Source organism: Salvelinus namaycush, chromosome 4 (genome assembly GCF_016432855.1).
Source record: "Salvelinus namaycush isolate Seneca chromosome 4, SaNama_1.0, whole genome shotgun sequence".
NCBI classification, from domain to species: domain Eukaryota; kingdom Metazoa; phylum Chordata; class Actinopteri; order Salmoniformes; family Salmonidae; genus Salvelinus; species Salvelinus namaycush.
In genome coordinates, this window is record NC_052310.1 from 65,065,571 (window position 1) to 65,089,788 (window position 24,218).

The window sequence follows — 24,218 nt, forward strand, 5'->3', positions numbered from 1 at the left end:
TCTCATGAAGAACACTCTGGTTCCAGTTAGAACCAATGACAGGTTCTACAGTTATACTTATAGGATACTTCAGATTTGCTTATGGCACACACTGTTAAAAATTACCTGTAATTTGACAGTAAGTTACCATATACTGAGTTACAGTATTTTTACAGTTGATAAAGGTGTTATTGTAGTAGAATGACGTTGTTGTTTACCTTACTTTCACTGCACTTTGAAATGTTGGATGGAGCAATGTGCTGGGGGGGGTTTCATTAGCATATCTGGGGGCATGGTCTAAAATATGCCGTGTTTGTGGAAGTGTACCCGTTTAAGTGGTTTTATTGTTATGTTCATGAAGGTGGAGCACCTCATTTGTATTCACTCTGTTCTACAATCTCTGTAAATAGTATCAATCAAGAGCTGCATTGGTAAGAGGTTACTGTAAATTCTCCAGTAACTTAATTGTAGTTGAGCATGGGGACATTCATGTTTAATTTTTGATACATAACATCACTGGTTGCAAGTACATTACTGTGCATTTTACAATAACATATTGACAGTTAAACTGCCAGTGAGTTACTGGATATTGAAGGGCCTGCACAGTCATTCTGAAAATTATTTTTTCTCTCACGGTTAACTACCGGGAAGTTTGAAAAGAAAAGGCTGAGCGGGCTGGGAGCTGATACTCATGAGCTTGCCTTGACTGACAGCTATTTGGAACACATATTTCAAGCAACTTGGATGCGGTGAGCAATGTTGCAGTAAAATAATTTCAAGCTAATTTGGTGATACACAAAGCAACTCAAACAACATTGAAGTTGCATCAATAATATATACATTTTCCGTTTGGCATGTCTCTTGTGATGTGGTTCACAGCAGCACTGACGGATGTGTTGACATGACAACTGCGTCAGAGTTTTGAACGACCTCCGCCAGCAGAGAAGAGGAATTTGGAGCGGTCTTCTAGTCAGACTTAGGAGGCGCGCACACCACACCCACCTCTTCCGAGTATATTATTCGCTAAGGTTCAGTCCCTGGATAAGTTGACGAGATCATGGCAAGGGTTTATTTCCAGAGAGACATCAGGAATCGTAACATACTCTGTTTCATGGAAACATGGCTCTCTCGGGATATACTGTCGGAGTCGGTTCAGCCATATGGATTCTCAGTTCATCGCATCGACAGGAATAAACATCTCTCTGGGAAGAAGAAGGGCGGGGGTGTATGTTTCATGATTAATGACTCATGGCGTAATTGTAATAACATTACAGGAACTCAAGTCCTTTTGTTCACCCGACCTAGAATACCTCACAATCAAATGCCGACCGTATTATCTCCCAAGAGAATGATCTTGGGTTATTGTCACAGCCGTGTATATCCCCCTCAAGCCGATACCACGACAGCCTTCAAGGAACTTCACTGGACTTCATGTAAACTGGAAACCATATATCCTGAGGCTGCATTTATTGTAGTTGGGGATTTTAACAAAGCAAATTTGAGGAAAATGCTACCTAAATTCTATCAGCATATCGACTGCAGTACTCTCGCTGGAAAAACACTCGACCATTGCTACTCCAACTTCCGGGATGCATACAAGGCCCTCCCCCGCCCTCCTTTCGGAAAATCTGACCACGGCTCCATTTTGCTCCTCCCTTCCTATAGGCAGAAACTCAAACAGGAAGTACCCATGCTAAGTACTATTCAATGCTGATCTGACCAATCGGAATCCACGCTTCAAGATTGTTTTGATCACGTGGACTGGGATATGTTCCGGATAGCTTCCGAGAAGAATATTGACGTGTACACTGAGAAGGCTACTGATTTCATCAAGAAGTGTATAGGAGATGTTTACCCACTTTGACTATTAAAACCTACCCTAACCAGAAACCGTGGATAGATGGTAGAATTCGCGCATAACTGAAAGCGCGAACCACCGCATTTAACCATGGCAAGGTGACTGAGAATATGGCAGAATACAAACAGAGTAGTCATTACAATGATTCTCTACACTACAGTATACTTGCTTGTTATGTCACATAAACTGAAATTAGGCGAACTATGGTGGAGCGATTTCTGCACAGTGCATCTATAATCTGTAGTCTCTCCCAATGTGAGCCTAGATCTGTTTTTTTTGTTTAGTCAACTCCCATGATCCTTGTAATCCTGAACACTAGGCATAACATCAACCATAAATGTTGCTTAACAGTACTAACATATCTGGGAGCAGGCTTTAGATAGACTACATGTTCAATTGTATTCAAAGGCCCTCCCCTATTAGACAGACAGAGAGAGAGAGGGTGTCACTCAATGCCCTTGTTTTGTTATTGTGTTAGCTATATGACTAGGCTCAAGGCTTCGCTGTATCTCTGTTTATCCCCCGCTATACTGTCGCCTCATCTCACTGTATTGACATGATGAGCCAAGTTCTTGTTTACAGTTCTGTGTGCTGTATTCCCTTTCAGCTAGGGTGTAGCATACTGCTCTATTTACAGTTCTCTCTGTGTTTGTGTGTATTCCCTTTGCGCTAGGCTAGTGTGTGTGTGTGTGTGTGTGTGTGTGTGTGTGTGTGTGTGTGTGTGTGTGTGTGTGTGTGTGTGTGTGTGTGTGTGTGTGTGTGTGTGTGTGTGTTCCTGGGTGTAGTTGTAGCCTAGCACTCTCTTTTATAACCCTGTCAGAATGAGATGATGTGATGTGTAGCTACTCACTATGTATATTCTAAAAGTGCCAGTTAGGAATGATTTATCCTTGGCCTTAAAGCTGAGTTCTGCGATAGGCAAAACAGCACCACTGGCCACCAGAGGCACACTTGTTATTGCTTTGAGGAAATGAGCATCCAGCATTGTGGTAAAAAAAAAATTGTAGTACATACTCTACTGTTCTATTGCGTGTTCAATGGTGTGCAATGATGTCAGAGGGATAAAACAGTATTCGGTGAAACGGACGTGGCAGTTTCACCGCTCTGTATTCCAGCTTTAATTAACATATTATCTGCCTCAGTAAATGTGATATCCCTAGAGTAGGCTAATTACTGGGACCTTTATGTTACCTCTCAGTGTGTTACTTAATAACATTGAATGCATTAAATAGTCTTTATTAATAGTGCAAAGCTTAGAGACCAACTTTTCCTCTCTCTCCTCTTCAGGTGGTGCTTGTCTTTGCCCTCAGCATCGGAGCCCTTGTAATATACTTCATAGATTCCTCTGAGTAAGTATTCTTTTTTGCAACACATTACAGCTGTAACCTACAGTGTATCGTGCTTTTTGTTATGATAATATACTGGAAGCTATTACACTGTGACAACAGAGCTCTACTAAACAATGAGATAATTTTTTTGTCAATGGGATCCAAATTTAATCTGGCAAATTATGTGGTACAGGTGGACTAATGTGGTTATAACCTGATTTATAGAGAAGCTGTAATAATATTTATTTAACCATTATTTTTCCAGGTAAGTTGACTGAGAACACATTCGCATTTACAGCAACGACCTGGGGAATAGTTACAGGGGGAGGAATGAGCCAATTGCAAACTGGGGATAATTAGGTGACCGTGATGATATGAGGGCCAGATTTGGAATTTAGCCAGGACACCAGGGTCAACACCCCTACTCTTACAATAAGTGCCATGGGATCTTTAGTGACCACAGAGAGTCAGGACACCCGTTTAACATCCCATCCAAAAGACGGCACCCTACACAGGGCAATGTCCCCAACCACTGCCCTGGAACAATGGGGTATTTTTTTAGACCAGAGGAAAGAGTGCCACCTACTGGCCCTCCAACACCACTTCCAGCAGCATCTGGTCTCCCTTCCAAGGACTGACCAGGACCAACCTTGCTTAGCTTCAGAAGCAAGCCAGCAGTGGGATGCAGCATGGTGCTGGCACTGAAATATGATATCTGAAACAAAATATATGCTCCTTACATATATTAAACATTTTTGATGGCCTGCAAAGTGGATAATACAACTGTAACTGTAGATGTGGCAGATTATGGCAGTTATGGTTGGTTTCCTTTACATTCAAAATCACGTATACACTAAAAAATGAGGGTTCCTCAAGGTTCTTTGGGAAGGGTGATGTTTCTATGTGGAACCAAACTGACCAAAATAACCATTTGAGCTCTTCAATGGTTACAGTTCACAAAAGGGTTATTTGCTCTTTTAGTGATAATAATGTAGAGGAGGTGGCTTATTAGAATATTTTAAAGCGGGGTTTGCGCACAGCTCTATTTGTGCGACCATGAATGAGTGCCATTCCAGTTTATCTAATTTGTTGTGCTATTCCCTTACATATTATAAATGACTATGGCCAATGATGGTGTCTTGTGTCAATTGAGAGCAATTACTAAATCAGTCAATGGTTATTAATTCTCTCCTCAAGGACCCCCAGCTGTTCCAGCGGTAGCTCACTTGATTCAACTTCTCAATTCAAATCACATGAACTTTTATGTCACAAACTTCGTAAACAACAGGTGAACACTAGCAGTTAAATGCTTACTTACAGGCCCTTCCCAACAATGCAGAGGGTAAAGAGAAATAGTAGAAAAATAATAACACAAGGAATAAATACTCAATGAGTAACAATAACTTGTCTATATACATGGGGTACCAGTTTCGAGTCGATGTGCAGGTGTACAAGGTAATTGAGGTAGATGTGTACTGTACATATAGGTAGGGATAAAGTGACTAGGCAACAGGATAGATAATTAACAGTAACAGCAGCGTATGTGATGAGTCAAAAGAGTTAGTGCAAAAAGGGTCAATGCAGATAGTTAAATATTTAACCATTTGCTACCCGGACTAATGCAACCGCTGTGTCAGATTTCAAAACAACTTTACGGAAAAAGCAAACCATGCAATAATCTGAGACGGAGCTCAGAACAATGGTCAAATTAGCCGCCATGTTGGAGTCAACAGAAACCAGAAATTACATGATAAATATTCCCTTACCTTTGATGATCTTCATCAGAATGCACTCCCAGGAATCCCAGGTCCACAATAAATGCTTGATTTTTTCGATAATGTCCGTTATTTATGTCCAATTAGCTACTTTGGTTAGCGCGTTTGGTAAACAATTCCAAAATCACGAAGCGCGTTCACTAAAACGTGACGAAATGTCCAAAACTTCCGTAACAGTCAGTAGAAACATGTCAAACGATGTATTGAATCAATCTTTAGAATGTTGTTAACATAAATCTTGAATAACGTTCCAACCGGAGAATTACATTGACTTCAGATGAGCGATGGAACGGAGCTCCCTCTTATGTGAACGCGCATGGGCAAAGAATGGTCACCTCATGGCAGTGGTGACTAATTCTCCTCTCATCCGGCCCCCCTTCACAGTAGAGTCATCAGACAAAGTTCTACAGACTGTTGACATCTAGTGGAAGCCGTAGGAAGTGAAAACTCAACCATATCTCGCTGGGATTTCAATGGGAGCTTGGTTGAAAATCCACCAGCCTCAGAATTTCCACTTCCTGTTTGGATTTTTTTGCCTGCCATATGAGTTCTGTTATACTCACAGACATAATTCAAACAGTTTTAGAAACTTCAGAGTGTTTTTCATCCAATACTAATAATAATATGCATATATTCGCAACTATGACTGAGGAGCAGGCTGTTTACTCTGGGCACCTCTGTGCACCTTTCATCCAAGCTACTCAATACTGCCCCTGCAGCCATAAGAAGTTAAATGAAGATATAGATTTATCACCTTTTCTGTAGGATCTTGATAGGTCTATTTGCTGTCATCTAGTGGACAGGTTTGCTCTATTGCCTTCAGCTATGTTTAGACTGTTGTTGTCCATGTTGCTGTGTTTTAGAGCATCTATTCTATGGAATACATGGCTCTCCTGTTATTGGCACTTTGCCCAGTCATATTCAAGGTTGGAACTACCTTTCTAGGGGTTCTGATGCTTCTAGCTTGTAGTTGCATTTTTGATAACATACTTACAGTATTTCACTTTTTAATGTGTATAGTATTGCTTACTAGATGTTGGCCAATGAATGCTGTAACCACTCCCTCTTCAAATCAAGGCTGATTGGAAAAAGCTGTTCAAAAGAGGATATCGTATTATCATTGCTTTGTACTCCCTGACGAAGGCCATGCAGCCGAAACGCGTCTGAGTTTTTCAACTTTGTTTCCATTGAACATGCCATACATATAAATGCATTTTAATTAGTTATATGAAGAGTGCCTTGGTCCTTTCTTTTTGTGAATTTAGTTTTTGCCTGAGAAATATGGATTGGTAAAGAGTTCCATTAAGCTATGGCTCTATATAAAACTGTAGATTTAAGCCAATTTGTCCTTGGCTTGGGTTGTCTTAGCTGCCCTGAATTTGCCTGTCTGGTTTGGTGGATATGCATGTTGCTAGTATGTACTAACTGGCCTGAATAATACTGTGTTTTTTTGAAAAATATAACATCCCTAAAGAAAATCAGAAGACTGGATAGTAATTTGTTTTCAACGTGAAGCCATGAGAGATTCGTATGCATTTGGATAATATTCATACGGATAGAGCAATGAAGAGCTAATCGGGTTCTATATAGCCCCCAAAAGGGTTGTAACCATAGCGGAACCCTTTTTTAGTGCTATATATCATGTTTTTTAATGGATCTTTATAGAACCTGAGGAAATGGTTCTTTATAGCACCATACAGGTTCCATTTAGAAACTTATGAGCATGGTACTTTATTGAATCTTCAGAAAATGTTTACGCTTTTTTGGCACTATATAGAACCATTTGTTTTTAGTGTGTAGATGTGAGAAGGTTTTTAGGAACCACGTTACTAACGGAGACTCTGGGAAATACCTTGGCTACTGAAGATACATCGTAAGAAGGTTCTAACAATGATCTTAGCGCTAGGAAGTCTGTGGGAAACGAGGCCCAGGTCCAGTGCGTGCATTTTGGCCTATTGCCCACAATCCCGAAACTAAAGTACATACTAAAAACCTATGGTTCAAAATAGTACCAAATAGTGGTTCTTTGGCTTGTAACCATAGCGGAACCCTTTTTGGTGCAACATAGTATCCTTTTTTAAAGGTTCAATAAAGAACCATGATCATACGGTTCTAAATGGAATGTGTATGGTGTTCCTGTCCTAACATTCTATAAAATAACCATTAAAAAAAGGTTCTACGTATATAGCACAAAAAAATGAATTGCCTTACAATCCTTATAGAAGGGGATATATAGAACCCTTTTTTATGGTTCTTTATAGAACCTTTATGGAGAAAGGTTCTTTATATAACCATTCTCAATCTTTGTAAATAATTTTGAAGAATCATACAAGGTTTTTATTCTGGTCAGCCATATTATATTGTTAAAATTCCATAGGTATTATTATTGTATTAAAGGTGGTTGGCCGGATGTCCGACAATGATGAGAAAGCCTATAGAGAGGAGGTCAGTGACCTGGCAGTGTGGTGCCAGGACAATAACATCTCCCTCAACGTCAGAAAGACAAAGGATCTGAGACGGAGGATCGAGCACGCCTCCATCCACATCGACGGGGCTGTAGCGGAGCAGGTCAAGAGCTTCAAGTTCCTCGGTGTCCACATCACTAAGGAATTATCATGGTTCACACACACCAACACAGTCGTGAAGGAGGCACGACAACGCCTCTTCCCCTCAGGAGGCTGAAATGATTCAGCATGGGCCCTCAGATCCTCAAAAAGTTCTACAGCTGCACCACTGAGAGCATCTTGACTGGCTATATCAACACTTGGTACGGCAACTGCCTGGCATCTGACTGCAAGGTGCTATAGACAGTAGTGCATATGGCCCAGTACATCACTGGGGCCAAGCTCCCTGCCATCCAGGACCTCTATACCAGGCAGTGTCAGAGGAAGGCCCTAAAAAAAATAAACAATGCAACTGCAACCACCCAAGTCATAGACTGTTCTCTGTGCTAACGCTCGGCAAGAGGTACCGATGCACCAAGTCTTGAACCAACAAGACACTGAACAGCTTCTCCCCAGGAGCCATAAGAGTGCTAAGTACTTCTTATGGCTGCAATCCCGGTAACGGGATGATATGACAACAGCCAGTGAAAGTGCAGGGCGCCAAATTCAAAACAACAGAAATCTCATAATTAAAATTCCATAGACATACATGTGTCTTATACCATTTTAAAAGGTAATCTTGTTGTTAACCTTTTCTCAATAGGGGGGCGCTATTTTCAATTTGTAAAAAATCGTGCCCAAATTAAACTGCCTCGTACTCTATTCTAGCTCGTACAATATGCATATTATTATTACTATTGGATAGAAAACCGTTTGAATTATATCTGTGAGTAAAACAGAACTCATTTTGCAGCAAACTTCCTGACAGGAAGTGAAAAATCTGAAATCGAGGCTCTGTTCCAGGGCCTTCCTATTAATTTGCCTGAAATCTATGGATATACATGCACTTCATACGCCTTCCACTAGATGTCAACAGGCAGGGAGAGGTGGAATGGGGTGTCTAGCTTGATCTGAGGCCGAACAAGAGCTTTTGGAATGACGTGTCTGGAAATTTCATTGTCTTCAAAGGCGCGAGAAGGAACCCCAGATTGCCTTCTGAAAAGCTTTCGGTATACACGTTAGATATCTCCGGCTCTGATTTTATTTGATAGATGTGATAAAAACATCATAAAGTAGTTTTTTTCAACCGAGTTGTATCAGTTTATTGAACGTTAATTGCGAGTTTTGGAATTTTCTTTTCTTTGCGTGAGGTGAAGTTGGGCACGTTTGCGTCACATGGCTAGCTATGGTTGCTAATTCAACAGGCGAAGAGGACATTCTAAAACCAAACAACGATTTATTCTGGACAAAGGACTCCTTGTACAAGATTCTGATGGAAGCTCAGCAAAAGTAGGAACCATTTATGATGTTATTTCGTATTTCTGTGGAAAATGTTTAGTTCTATTTTCCGCCCTCATTGCAGGCGCTGTCTCGCTATAACGTAAGCTGTATGTCGTACTAAAGTTATTTTTAAAAATCTAACACGGCGATTGCATTAAGAACTAGTGTATCTTTCATTTGCTGTACAACATGTATTTTTTAGTAAAGTTTATGATGAGTTCTTTGATTAGATTAGGTGACTGTCCAAAATATCTCCGGAGAATTTTGTGCAGTTTGGCTACGTATTCACATTGTAAAACCAGGATTTGTAGCTCTAAATATGCACATTTTCGAACAAAACATATATGTATTGTGTAACATGATGTTATAGGACTGTCATCTGATGAAGTTTGTCAAGGTTAGTGAATAATTTAATATCTTTTGCTGGTTTTTGCAATCGCTACATTTTGCTGCTGATAAATGCGTTTGTGTGGTTGGCTATTGTGGTAAGCTAATATAATGCTATATTGTGTTTTCGCTGTAAAACACTTAAAAAATCTGAAAAATTGGCTGGATTCACAAGATGTTTATCTTTCATTTGCTGTACACCATGTATTTTTCATAAATGTTTTATGATGAGTATTTAGGTATTTCACGTTGCTCTCTGTAATTATTCCGGCTGCTTTGGTGATATTTTTGATGGTAGCTGCAATGTAAAACTATGATTTATACCTCAAATATGCACATTTTCGAACAAAACATAGATTTATTGTATAACATGTTATAAGACTGTCATCTGATGAAGTTGTTTCTTGGTTAGTGACTAATTATATCTCTATTTGGTCGGTTTTGTGATAGCTACCTATGCGGTAAAAAAATGGTGAAAATATGCGGTTGGTTGAGTCTTTTGCTATTGTGGTTAGCTAATAGAAATACATATTGTGTTTTCGCTGTAAAACATTTTAAAAATCGGAAATGATGGCTGGATTCACAAGATGTGTATCTTTCATTTGGTGTCTTGGACTTGTGATTTCATGATATTTATATGCTAGTATTTACTTGTGGCGCTATGCTAGGCTATGCTAGTCAGCTTTTTTACTGATGAGGATGCTCCCGGATCCGGGATGGTGACCAAGTAGAAGTTAATCCCACCAAAGTGTCCGATTTCAAATATACTTTTCAGCGAAAGCACCACAAACGATTGTTAGGTCACCACCAAGCCACAGAATAAGCACAGCCATTTTTCCAGCCAAAGATAGCAGTCACAAAAAGCACAAATAGAGATAAAATTAATCACTTACCTTTGATGATCTTCATCAGATGACACTCATAGGACTTCATGTTACACAATACATGTATGTTTTGTTTGATAAAGTTCATATTTATATAAAAAATCTGAGTTTACATTGGCATGTTACGTTCACTAGTTCCAAAAACATCCAGTGATTTTGCATAGCCACATCGTTTCAACAGAAATACTCATCATAAATGTAGATGATAATACAAGTTATACACATGGAATTATAGATATACCTCTCCTTAAACCAGGGTACTTAGTGGCCTGTAGTTGGTAAATCCCAAAATGTTCCCTTTGGTTTAACAGTTTAAGACGGTCCCCTTTTCTAATTGAGGCCGGAACATGATCAATACCCATAGCTTGTAGGGAGGCAGGGTTACCATGTTGTAATGACTTATAGTGCCTTGCCATGGGGTAGTTTTCATTGCCTACCCGTATGGCGTACTTGTGTTCCGCTAAGCGGTCTTGAACACGTCTTTATCTGTCCGATGCAGTTAATTAACTGCTTAACTTGATACTCCATTTTAGAAGCTGTGTCAACAAAAAACTTTTTCTGTGCAATATTTCTGCACTGGTTGCATTTAAAAGAGCCCTTGGGTTTGTGGTCTAGCTAAGTTTTTTGATAGTCACCAGGAAGATAGCTGTTGTCGTGTCTTTGGCATCATTAAACTGAAGACTTATTTATCAAATAACTCTCTGTAATTATTATTACGCGATTAAACTGATTAATCATGTAACTGTAATTAACTAGGAAGTCAGGGCACCAAGGAAAATATTCAGATTACAAAGTTATAAATTTCCTAAAATAACTTTTCAGATATTTTCATATCTGATCAATTCGTCTTCTTAATTAATGAATTATTTACTTTACCTCACGTTAGTCTCATTCCAAACGTCGTAAATTGTTGGTTATCTGCACGAACCCAGTCTTCACTATGAGTCATCCATACATCAATTGTCTTAAATAATTTATTTATTACTAACTAAGTAATTCACAGAAATGCATAAACAAACAAACAAAGTAAATATGGTTACAAGAAATTATAGGAGAATGTGCCCTAGTTGGCTAAACCGGCATGGCGGCTTGTTAGACCAAAGGGAAGTGGGGTTCGACTGAGAAGTCACTACAGAGTTAATAATTATAACAATTGAAATGCTAATCCTTTGCACATGAACGCTCACTCATTCGGGAACAATTGCAATCAATCAATATATTTACGCTCAGTGTGTCGTCTTGATCGCTGTTGAAAAGTTAGTTTCTGTTGGAGAGTTTCCGTCCTCTCTCTCTCTCTCTCTCTCACTGTCGTAGGTAGTTCAGAGTGACATTCATTCGTGTTGTTGTAGAATGGATGTTTCGGCGGTTGTCGTTCTTCGCGTTCAATGATACCGAATTCCTAGCTGCAGACTAGTAATTAATATTAAAGACTTGTTCTTATTCTGTCGGTATCGATAGTCTAAGAGGTTAACCACGTGGTATGGTTAACTTCTCTAGGATAGGGGGCAGCATTTTCACGTTTGGATGAAAAGCATACCCAAATTCAACTGTCAGCTACTCATCCCCAGAAGATAATATATGCATATTGTTATTCGATTTGGATAGAAAACACTCTGAAGTTTCTAAAACTGTTTGAATCATGTCTGTGAGTATAATATAACTTATTTAGCAGGCGAAACCCAAAGGACAAACCATTCAGATTTTTTTTTTTTAGGTCACTATTTTCAATGGCTTTCATTGGGAGACCAGATTTCTAAGGGACCTGCTTGCAGTTCCTACCACTTCCACTGGATGTCAACAGTCTTGAGAAATTGGTTGAGGTTATTCCTTTGTGTAATAAAAAAGTACGGCCATCTTGAACGAGAGTCACATGAAGTGTCCTGTTAGATAGAAGCGCGTGACCAGAAAGCTAGCTATAGTTGGTTTTAATCCAATAATTATCAATTATTAACGTTAAAAAATGTCTAAAGTTGTATTACAAAAGTAGTTTGAAATTTTTTGGCAATGTTTACAGGTAACCTTTGAGATATTTTGTAGTCACGTTTGAGCAAGTTGGAACCGGTGTTTTTCTGGATCAAACGCGCCAAATAAATGGACATTTTGGATATATATCGACGGAATTAATCGAACAAAAGGACCATTTGTGATGTTTATGGGACATATTGGAGTGCCAACAACAGAAGCTCGTCAAAGGTAAGGCATGAATTATATTTTTATTTCTGCGTTTTGTGTCGCGCCTGCAGGGTTGAAATATGCTTCTCTGTCTTTGTTTACTATTGTGCTATCCTCAGATAATAGCATCGTTTGCTTTCGCCGAAAAGCCTATTTGAATTCTGACATGTTGGCTGGATTCACAACCAGTGTCGCTTTAATTTGGTATCTTTCATGTGTGATTTAATGAAAGTTTGATTTTTATAGTAATTTTCATAGTAATTCATTTGAATTTGGCGCTCTGCATTTTCTCTGGCTTTTTGCCAAGTGAGACAGTAGCATCCCGCCTAAACTCATATTTTTGGATATGAATATGAACTTCACCGAACAAAACATACATATATTGTGTAACATGAAGTCCTATGAGTGTCATCTGATGAAGATCATCAAAGGTTAGTGATTCATTTTATCTCTATTTCTGCTTTTTGTTACTCCTCTCTTTGGCTGGAAAAATGGCTGTTTTTTTCTGTGGCTATGTAGTGACCTAACATAATCATTTGGTGTGCTTTTGCCGTAAATCCTTTTTGAAATCAGATATGTTGCCTGGATTCACAACAAGTGTAGCTTTAATTTGGTGTGTGTGATTTCATGAAAGTTTGATTTTTATAGTAATATATTTGAATTTGGCGCTCTGCATTTTTACTGGCTTTTGACCAAGTGGGACGTTAGCGTCCCACATTTCCTAGAGAAGTTAAAAGATTCAGCAGTCTGGTCTCAAACCGTGGCCCTCTCGTTATCGAGGTAAGCTGGTCTGCTGAGAATTTCTCAAAGTTGGGTTTTATTCAGAATTGCAGAAAAGGGCTGTCCCAGGATGCCTGACCCTAACTGGGCTCATGGGCGGTCTTCTGATTTAGTTCAACTCAAAAGGGAATTGGAGTTTCCTTCATTAAACAGTCCAAAATCACATTACACACTTTTACAAACAGTATCATACTCACTCATTCATCTTATACAACAATTAGATGTAAACCTCATATCTGAGGCTATTATATAAACAGCGTTATGGTAATGTGGCCGCACCGTCTCCCATGAGCTTCCCCAAGTTGTAACAAACGGACCTGTTCCTAGCTGGATTCTTCACCGATCTTTTATACCTTCTCCAGAACGTAAATGTTGTTCGGACCTCAAGTTCTGTGAGGTGGAAGAAATTCCTTTGTTCTCTATGAAAGCTCACGCTGTCTCCTCATGCACACAGTATAGAGACAATCTCTTCCAGGAATTTACGACCTCTCTGACCACAGCAGCCTAGTTGTAGGGGGCAGGGAGAGGCAGGGAGAGGGGGGTGGGGCTTGCTGTACCCAAAGAGGGCAACGTCATGACACTGTGGACTAATTCGTCATTTAGGGTAGGACATGTCTTAAAGCTTATGACTGGTGGCTCAGGGAAGACTTGGTGTAGTAGTGTATCACTTTGGATGATTCCCCAATTTATTTTAATTATTATTTTAATGTTCTCTGCTTCAGTGCTGAATTTTGTAACAAAGTACACTCTCTCTGATGCATCACGAGGCGCTCCCCTTCGCAACAAGTTCTCTCTGTCAAGTTGTCTGGCCCTTATACCTGAATCTTTCAGGACCTGAGCGCTGTATCCCCGATTCAAGAAGCGATTCTCCAATTCAGCAGATTTGAATTGATCGCAAATCCACCTTCAAGAAAAAAATAAAAGAACATCTAATGCGATAGAGCATATGACTGGACAGGAAATAGAAAGCATCAACTGAATGTTAAATGTGTTTCCTGTCAGGTATTTTAATTGTCTGTATTGTTTACTTGTTGAATGTTTGAAGTCTTGAATTGTGGTTGTTTGTAATATCTTGTTAATTGGTGTTGGCCCCCAGGAAGATTAGCTAACGCCGTAACGCTAGCTAATGGCGATCCTAATAAAAAATGACAAAATTACATTTATGGAGAATGGTTACTGCCTTAAAGGCACAGTCAACTTAGTGTATGTAAACTTCTGACCCACTGGAATTGTGATACAGTGAATTATAAGGGAAATAATTTGTCCGGAAACAATTGTTGGAAAAATTACTTGTGTCATGCACAAAGGAGATGTCCTAACCGATTTGCCAAAACTATAGTTTGTTAACAAGAAATTTGTGGCGTGGTTGAAAAACGAGTTTAAATGACTCCAACCTAAGTGTATGTAAACTTCCGACTTCAACTGTAATTGAAATAGCCTATATAGGCCCATGTAGCCTACTGTATGTAGGCCTATCTTTTTAATGTAGTCATCTCGGTTTTCGTTTGCATCTAACGATGCATTTTGGCTGCTCTACGAGTGGTCTGAATCCCTCGTACACACAAAAAAATAAGGATTCCTCAAGGGTTCTTTGGGAAGTGTGATGGTTCTATGTGGAACCATTGTGATACAAAAATTACATATTTTCCTGATTTGTTTAATATTAATAGTTAGCAATTAATACTTAACAAATGGGACATTTGTTCTGTTTAATTCTGTGTTTCTGTAAAGAGATGGTTTCCACTCTAGCTTCCTGCAGTTAGTCTGCTAGAGATAGCTTGAGCTGACAATGACTTGGTGATAAAAACCTAAAAGCTGGCATTCCATAGACATGATGTGGTGTGTGTGACCCGAGATAGAGATAGCCTGGAAGAGTTTAGGACAATAACTCATTATCTCGTCTTCCTGGCATCTGGGAAACTTAGCCAGGTTGGAAGTAAAACATAATCTCGTGTTGATAACCAGGACATGAACCAAGGTGGCTTATGGGAAGGTTGGAACCAGGCTGATTAAGCATTTTAGGTCCTATATAACATTTGTTTTTTCATTATCAGTTAAGCACTCAGCAACACACTTCAGAGTGTGAGGTCAACGGTTTGATTATTGCAATAATTAACCAATATTAAATAAAGATGATTGTTTGAAGAAATGAAAAAGTCTCTCTCAGTACTGAATTTCCACGACACCATACTGACCCAATGAACCCTTTGAGCCCTTCAATGGTTCTTTGCAGTTCAAAAAAGGGTTCTTTCATCTTTTAGTGATATCTCAAATGTAGGAGTATTTGTATTTATCAAGGATCCCCATTAGCTGCTACCAAGCCGGCAGCTACTCTTCTTGGGGTCCAGCAACATTAAACAGCTTGGAAAATTCCAGAAAATGATGTCATGAGTTTAGAAACTTCTGATAGGCTAATTGGCATCATTTGAGTCAATTGGAGGTGTACCTGTGGATGTATTTCAAGGCCTACCTTCAAACTCAACGCCTCGATGTTTGACATCATGGGGAAATCAAAAGAAATCAGCCAAGACCTCAGATTTTTTTTTTGACCTCCATAAATCTGGTTCATCCTTGGGAGCAATTTCCAAACGCCTGAAGATACCACGTTCATCTGTACAAGCAATAGTACGCAAGTATAAACACCATGGGACCACGCAGCCGTCATACCGCTCAGGTAGGAAACACGTTCTGTTTCCGAGAGATGAACATACTTTGGTGCGAAAAGTGCAATCCCAGAACAACAGCAAAGGAGCTTGTGAAGATGCTGGAGGAAACAGGTACAAAAGTATCTATATCCACAGTAAAACGAGCCCTATGTCGACATAACCTGAAAGGCAGCTCAGCAAGGAAGAAGCCACTGCTCCAAAACCGCCATATAAAAGCCAGACTACGGTTTGCAACTGCACATGGTGACAAAGATTGTACTTTTTGGAGAAATGTCCTCTGGTCTGACAGAATAGAACTGTTTGGCCATAATGACCATCGTTATGTTTGGAGGAAAAAGGGGGAGGCTTGCAAGCCGAAGAACACCATCCCAATTGTGGAGCACGGGGGTGGCAGCATCATGTTGTGGGGGTGCTTTGCTGCAGGAGGGACTGGTGCACTTCACAAAATAGATGGCATCATGAGGTAGGAAAATTATGTGGATATATTGAAGCAACATCTCAAGACATCAGTCAGGAAGTTAAAGCTTGGTAGCAAATGGGTCTTCCAAATGGACAATGACCCCAAGCATACTTTCAAAGTTGTGGCATAATGGCTTAAGGACAACAAAGTCAAGGTATTGGAGTGGCCATCACAAAGCCCTGACCTCAATCCTATAGAATATTTGTGGGCAGAACTGAAAAAGCGTGTTCGAGCAAGGAGGCCTACAAACCTGACTCAGTTACACCAGCTCTGTCAGGAGCAATGGGCCAAAATTCACCCAACTTATTGTGGGAAGCTTGTGGAAGGCTACCCAAAGCATTTGACCCAAGTTAAACAATTTGAAGGCAATGCTACCAAATACAAATTGAGTGTATGTAAACTTCTGACCCACTGGGAATGTGATTAAATAAATAAAAGCTGAAATAAATCATTCTCTCTACTATTATTCTGACATTTCACATTCTTAAAATAAAGTGGTGATCCTAACTGACCTAAAACAGGGAATTTTTACTCGGATTAAATGTCAGGAATTGTGAAAAACTGAGTTTAAATGTATTTGGCTAAGGTGTATGTAAACGTCCGACTTCAACTGTATATTGAATCGATGTCATGTTCAATCAATAGAGTTATATTTTGTGACTAGGCTACTGTCTGTCATTTTTGCCTCAAGGTGGTTCATGATGTGTGACAACATGTGCACAAGGATGTGCCAAATCTGTGATTTAATGCATTATTATTGGGTAAGCATAATAAGTCGCCTCAATAGCCTATTTGCAGCCATTGGTAATATCTCTAGGAGCTGATCCGTTGTCAGTATTGTGGAATAATTTGAATGTTTAGGTAATATCTGAATGGAGAAAGCTGATCCGAGAGCAGCAACGCACTTAGTGAGCACTACGTGCTTGTTTGGGAAACTTAAAAAGTTGGTACGATCATCGTAATGTTAAGTGACTGGAAAACAAGGCCCAGAAGTATATATTGATTATTATTACCCTGAGACCTTTAGAAGCTTTCACACGCCTGTACATACTGTACTGTATGATTCAGTCATCACCATATGCTGTTAAAACCCTGAGCACGGATCCTGCCTCCTGCTCTGTTCTGTCTTTCCTGTTCCTGCTATGTCCTTTACCTCCTGTCCTGTCTGTCCTATCCCTGTCATGTTCTTTCTGTCCTTTACCTCCTGTCCTGTACTTTCTGTCGTTTACCTTCTGTCCTGTCTGTCCTATCCCTGTCATGTTCTTTCTGTCCTTTACCTCCTGTCCTTTACCTCCTGTCCTGTCTGTCCTATCCCTGTCATGTTCTTTCTGTCCTTTACCTCCTGTCCTTTACCTCCTGTCCTGTCTGTCCAATCCCTGTCATGTTCTTTCTGTCCTTTACCTCCTGTCCTGTACTTTCTGTCCTTTACCTCCTGTCCTGTCTGTCCAATCCATGTCATGTTCTTTCTGTCCTTTACCTCCTGTCCTTTACCTCCTGTCCTGTCTGTCCAATCCCTGTCATGTTCTTTCTGTCCTTTACCTCATGTCCTGTCCTTTCTGTCCTTTACCTCCTGTCCTGTCTGTCCTATCCCTGTCATGTTCTTTCTGTCCTTTACTTCCTGTCCTTTACCTCCTGTCCTGTCTGTCCTATCCCTGTCATGTTCTTTCTGTCCTTTACTTCCTGTCCTGTCCCTGTCATGTTTTTTCTGTCCTTTACCTCCTGTCCTGTCCTGTCTGTCCTCTCCTGTCTTTTCCTGTCCTTTCTTTCCTGGCCTGTCTTTCTGTCCTGTCCTTTCCTGTCATCTCTTCATTTGAGAGATAAATCCTTTCCAGGTAACTGCCGTTGCCCGCCCGGGCTTACAGTAAATTTCAACGACCACACGACGCCAACAATCCTTTATTCACAGATGAAATTGCTTAATAATCTCTGTAAGGCAAGGATCAGAGCCTCTCTCAGACGGAACAGAACAGAACAGACAGGAAATACCACATTTCCTGTTCTAGAACAATCAACATCGCTCATTAAGCACTAGGAAACACCAACGGAACGCCCTTTCAGATTTTTGACGTGTTTTGCATTAAAAGGGCTATATTGCTATTATTTAGCCTACTGATGTGCCATTAGGAAGTAAAGGAAGGGCGCCTAAAAGCTTTTTTTATTGCCCAGAGAACAGGGGGGAGGTGTGGCCAAACTTACGTTTACATTTTTTGTCAAACAGTAGACACACTTATCCAGAACGAACATTTTTCGTACTGGTCCACTATGGGAATTGAACCCACAACCCTGGTGTTGCAAGCATCATGATCTACCAACTACGGACTTTATAGAGAGAAGTCATTAGCCTTCTGGTCTCAGGAGATTGTGCCCAGCTAGGCACATACAGGCATTGGAATATTGTTTCATTACACAAAATATAACTTTTTACAACGCATTTATACTTTACAATCCCTTTGTGCATTCAGTCTGAGAGAGTTATTCTGTCAGCAGTAAACGTGTGGCTGTGACTGTCCTGTCAATGCTTGTCATCACTGTTTGATATCTTTTACTAAAGATAAAAAAAAACTGAAGTGTAGGTGTCTGTGTGCCTTTCTTCTGGCTGGCTATATGAAGTTGGATACAAAATAGCACAATCTGCCCAAAGTACCCCTTCACAATGCACCCCCTCATGTGCAAGTGATCATTAAGCCTACTGTATGTTCTTATGAGTTTTCCCAAGTAGCCCATGTGGATGAGCCAGTACAGAGTACTAGTACCCCAGGTTGAGAACCACTACACTAGAGTACTATGGTTAGCGCTGTCTGTTTTTTGTGAGTGATTGTCCAATTTCATTATCTAAACGAACGCAGGTAGAGTTACGTCCTATGCAATACCATGTGTACTCCCACCCTGTCATCCATGTTACGACCTGAAATACCTTTTCACCTGATGAAGAACATATGACCTTTGACCTGACCTTTAATCTTTTGACTTGCAAAATGAACCGTGTTGTGGTACTTCCCTTGTCAGTTTTTCTTAAGGTTATGATTATTATATTTCAATAACATTTTGTATATAAATTAATTTAAGAACTGTATTATCCCTCTGTCCATCGCCTGAAGCATTAGCTGACCCAACGTCATTAGCCTACCCAATGTCAACAACAAGGCTTTCAGCTTGCCTCAAGTCACACTTTGACTCACAGCGGCAGCAACTTGTTGTGTAGCGTGTCGTCTGTTAAGTGACAGCTGGTTGTAATAGATATGGGCCCTTCCTGTAATTAGCCTTGTAGACCTACTGAAGCATTATTTTTACACAATGTACATTGTACATTTTAGGACATCCTCAGCCTCAATCATCCTTGAGTGAGTAGTCAATCTCTAAAGGCTTAGGGTGTCCTTAAATGTACACCGTAGTCTTGTAGGCAGAGATGGGCAAAATATACATTTCTATGTACCTTATTACAAATACAAGATACTTGTTGTGGAAAATTACATAATTAATCTTGTCTTTGTGGGACTTTGTCATAAGCATAAAACTTGTCTTTGTGGGATTTATAGCTAATATATCTACGGTCCGTTTGGGTGCGACCGCAGCATGTGACATCCCGTGGGTTTACTATCTACAAAAGGTCAACTTGCAGAAATGAGCACATTATAGTGTTTGCTGTTGTGAATGCAGTTAGACGGTTGAGCCCTCAGGTTGTCAACCTTGTGCTATCTTAATTCTGCACAGACAACTAATTGCCTTTAACACACTATCTGCTGACTGCCACGTATACAAAAAGGATGTATTTTTCTATAAAAGCAGAGACCCAACTATGTTTGTTAACCTCTCTAGGGTACGTGAGACGGTAGCGTCCCACCTCTTCAACAGCCAGTGAAACTGCAGGGTGCCAAATTCAAAACAACAGAAATCCCATAATTAAAATTGCTCAAACATACATGTATTTTACACCATTTTAAAGATACACTTGTTGTAAATCCAGCCACAGTGTCCGATTTCAAAAAGGCTTTACGACGAAAGCAAACCAAACGATTATGTTAGGTGAGTGCCTATTCACAGAATAACACAGCCATTTTTCCAGCCAAAGAGAGGATTCGCAAAAAGCAGAAATATAGATAAAATGAATCACTAACCTTTGATGATCTTCATCAGATGACACTCATAGGACTTCATGTTACACAATACATGTATGTTTTGTTCGGTAAAGTTCATATTTATATCCCAAAATCTGAGTTTATATTGGCGCGTTACGTTCAGAAGTTCCAAAACATCCTTTGATTTTGCAGAGCCACATCAATTTACAGGAATACTCATAATAAACATTGCTAAAAGATACAACTGTTACGCATGGAATTTTAGATGCACTTCTCCTTAATGCAACCGCTGTGTCAGATTTCAAAAAAGCTTTATGGAAAAAGCAAACCATGCAATAATCTGAGTCGGCGCTCAGAGCCCAATCAAGACACAAATATATCTGCCATATTTTGCAGTCAACAGAATTCAGAAATAACATTTTAAACATTCACTTACCTTTGATGATCTTCATCAGAAAGAACTCCCAGGAATCCCAGTTCCACAAGAAATGTTTGTTTTGTTCGATAATGTCCATCATTTATGTCCAAATTCCTCCTTGTTGTTCTAGCGTTCAGTACACTTTCCAAACACACGACGTGCGGGCAAGTCCAGCGGAAAGTACTGACGAAAAGTTAAAAAAGTTATATTACAGTCCGTAAAAACATGACAAGCGAAGTATTGAATCAATCTTTAGGATGTTTGTAACATAATTCTTCAATAATCTTTCAACTGGAGAATTCCATTGTCTTCAGAAGTGCGATGGAACAGAGCTTGCTCTCACATGAACGCGCATGGTCAGAGCATGGTCAGCTCATGGCAGACCTTACTCATTCCCCTCTCCTTCAACCCCACTTCACAGTAGAAGCATCAGACAAGGATCTAAAGACTGTTGACATCTAGTGGAAGCCTTAGGAAGTGCAACATTACCAATATCCCACTGTATCTTCAATAGGAGCTGAGTTGAAAATCGACCAACCTCAGATTTCCCACTTCCTGGTTGGATTTTTTCTCAGGTTTTTGCCTGCCATATGAGTTCTGTTATACTCACAGACATCATTCAGTTTTAGAAACTTCAGAGTGTTTTCTATCCAAATCTACTAATAATATGCATATTCTAGCTTTTATGGCTTTGTAGCAGGCCGTTTACTCTGGGCATGCTTTTCATCCGGACGTGAAAATACTGCCCCTACCACAAAGAAGTTAAGCCTTAAACTCTGAATCATTGTTGGTGAATGGTTCAGACTTGAAAGCATAACAAACATAGTTGGGTCTCTGCTTTTATAGAAAAATCATATAAAATTGTTGTTTGAAAGAATCTGCAGTCTCTCTCTTCCTATAGATTTGCTACCACATACTCGAGACCATTGTATCAAACTAAAATACAAAATACTTTTGGAAAGTATTTTATTTACATAAGACACAGGTATATTGAGGTATTTTGTCATTTCAAAATACAAATACATTTGCAACGACACGCCTTCACTAGAAAAACATTCTCAGTAATGGTAACAAAAAACATGTTACTTCCTATGACTTTGATATATGGTTGTTTACCTACCTTGAATGCACTGACTGTAAGTCACTCTGGATAAGTGTCTGCTAAATGACCAAAATGTAAATATACATATGAACACTTGCAAACCAGGCTGGGTATTATTCCAATGAGATCCACCCCCAAAATAAGGCCAATCATTTCAGGGGCAAACTCATTAGAATAATACCCAGCATGCTTTGAAGTGTTCATTTGTACGTTTACTTTTACATTATGGTAATTTAGCAGACACTCTTATTCAGTGGCAGTCAGAGGACAATTGTTTTTTCATGAGCATGGCCCTATTTTGATTACAGCATGTTGGATGACTGTCATTCATATTCCATTCACCTAGTTCAATGTAACAGGGATAGGTTTAGGCTACAACATGATACTTAAAATTTCCCTCTACCCATCATGAGGTTGCTATAACCTAGCCTATGAATTCAAGTTTACAACGTAGGTGCACACAGGTCGATCATTAGTCCAACAGTTGCAAACAAGAGTTTCTATTTTGCAAATTCAGGTATGTTCATCCCCGTTTTGTTCCGTTTAAGGAACTTTTTCAACAGAATCAGCGGAATGAATACACCCCTGCTGTTGACTTTTTAAATGTAAAAAATGTAAATCACTGCGGAGGATGGTCCTTCACTTCCTCCTCTGAGGAGCCTTCATTGCTCTTATCACACCAGAGTGGTATAGTACGATGCGATATAGAGGAGTTCAACTCTGAATAACTGGTGACATGAAAGTGGCTCACCTTTTAGACAGGTACATTTCTATGGCAATGAATCCTTAAGGGATAGGCATCCTGCTAGCGGGACACCAGCAAACAACATCCGGTGAAATTGGAGGGCGCGCAATTCAAATAAATTATCGTAATATTAAACATTCATGAACATACAAGTGTCATATCATTTAAAAGCTTAAATTCTTGTTAATCTAACTGCGTTTTCCGATTTCAAAAAGGCTTTACAGCGAAAGCATACCATGCGATTGTCTGAGGACGGCACCCCACAACATATTTTTCAACCAGCACAGGGTTCATAAAAATCACAAATAGCGATGAAATAAATCATTTACTTTTGAACATCTTCCTCTGGTTGCAATCCCAAGGGTCCCAGCTACAACATGAATGGTCGTTTTGTTAGATAAAATCCTTTTTTATATCCCAAAATGTCTGTTTAGTTGGCGCCATCAATTTCAGTAATCCACTCATTCAACATGCAGACAAAGGAGTCCAAAAAGCTACCGCTAAACTTCATCCAAACAAGTCAGACAACGTTTCTATTGAATCGTCAGGTACTCTAAAATGTAAATACACTATAATATTTCATACGGAAAGTAGTATGTTCAATAGGAAAGGAAAATTCGTAAGCGTGCGCCCTCTCCCTCGCGCGCCGAAAGACTGATATTGTTCAGGTGGCCTCCTAACCAAAACTCCAAATACTTGTTCGTTTTTCAAAAAGAAGCCTGAAACCTTGAATAAAGACTGTTGATATCTAGTGGAAGCCATAGGAATTGTAATCTGGGAGATGGATTTACATAGAAACAATTGGTTTCCATAATAAGAGCCTGGGACCAAATTCATTTTTTTCCCGGTAGGATTTCCTTCGGATTTTCGCCGGATTTCTTTCAATTCTGTTATAGTCTTAGACATTATGTTAACAGTTTTAGAAACTTCAAAGTGTTTTCTATCCAATGCTACTAATTATATGCACATCCTGGCTTCTGGGCCTGTGTAACAGGCAGTTTACTTTGGGCACATCAGTCAGGCGGAAATTCATTAACTTTTTAGTGATCCCTTCGCGCGCCAATCCCATTAACGGGATTGATTTGACAACACCCAGTGAAATAGCAGCGAGCCAAATTCAAAAACAGAAGTACTCATAATAATAATTCATGAATCATACAAGTGTTATACATCGGTTTAAAGATGAACTTCTTGTTAATCCAGCCACAGTGTCAGATTTCAAAAAGGCTTTACGGCGAAAGCAAACCATGCTATTTTCTGAGGACAGCACCCCATCAAACAAACACATGAAAATCACATTTCAACCCGCCAGGCGCGACACAAAAGTTAGAAATAACTATATAATTCATGCCTTACCTTTGAAGATCTTCTTCCGTTGGCACTCCAATATGTCCATTAAACATCACAAATGGTCCTTTTGTTCGATAAATTCTGTTGTTATATCTCCAAAATGTCAATTTATTTGGCGCGTTTGATCCAGAAAAACACTGGTTCCAACTCGCGTAACATCAAATCAAAATCAAATCAAATTTATTTATATAGCCCTTCGTACATCAGCTGATATCTCAAAGTGCTGTACAGAAACCCAGCCTAAAACCCCTAACAGCAAGCAATGCAGGTGTAGAAGCACGGTAACATGACTACAAAGTATCTAATATAGTTACCTGTAAACTTGATCCAAACATTTCAAACAACTTTCCTAAT

General features: G+C 39.6%; 1 protein-coding gene across 1 annotated transcript in view; it reads left to right on the forward strand.

Annotated features, from left to right (window-relative positions):
- Positions 1–24,218, forward strand: part of LOC120046735 (calcium-activated potassium channel subunit alpha-1-like) — a 220,540-nt gene that overhangs the window by 101,897 nt on the left and 94,425 nt on the right. The window contains exon 3 of the mRNA XM_038992204.1: positions 3,125–3,186. Coding sequence (XP_038848132.1) covers positions 3,125–3,186 — 62 coding nt within the window. The remainder of the gene's footprint in view (positions 1–3,124; positions 3,187–24,218) is intronic.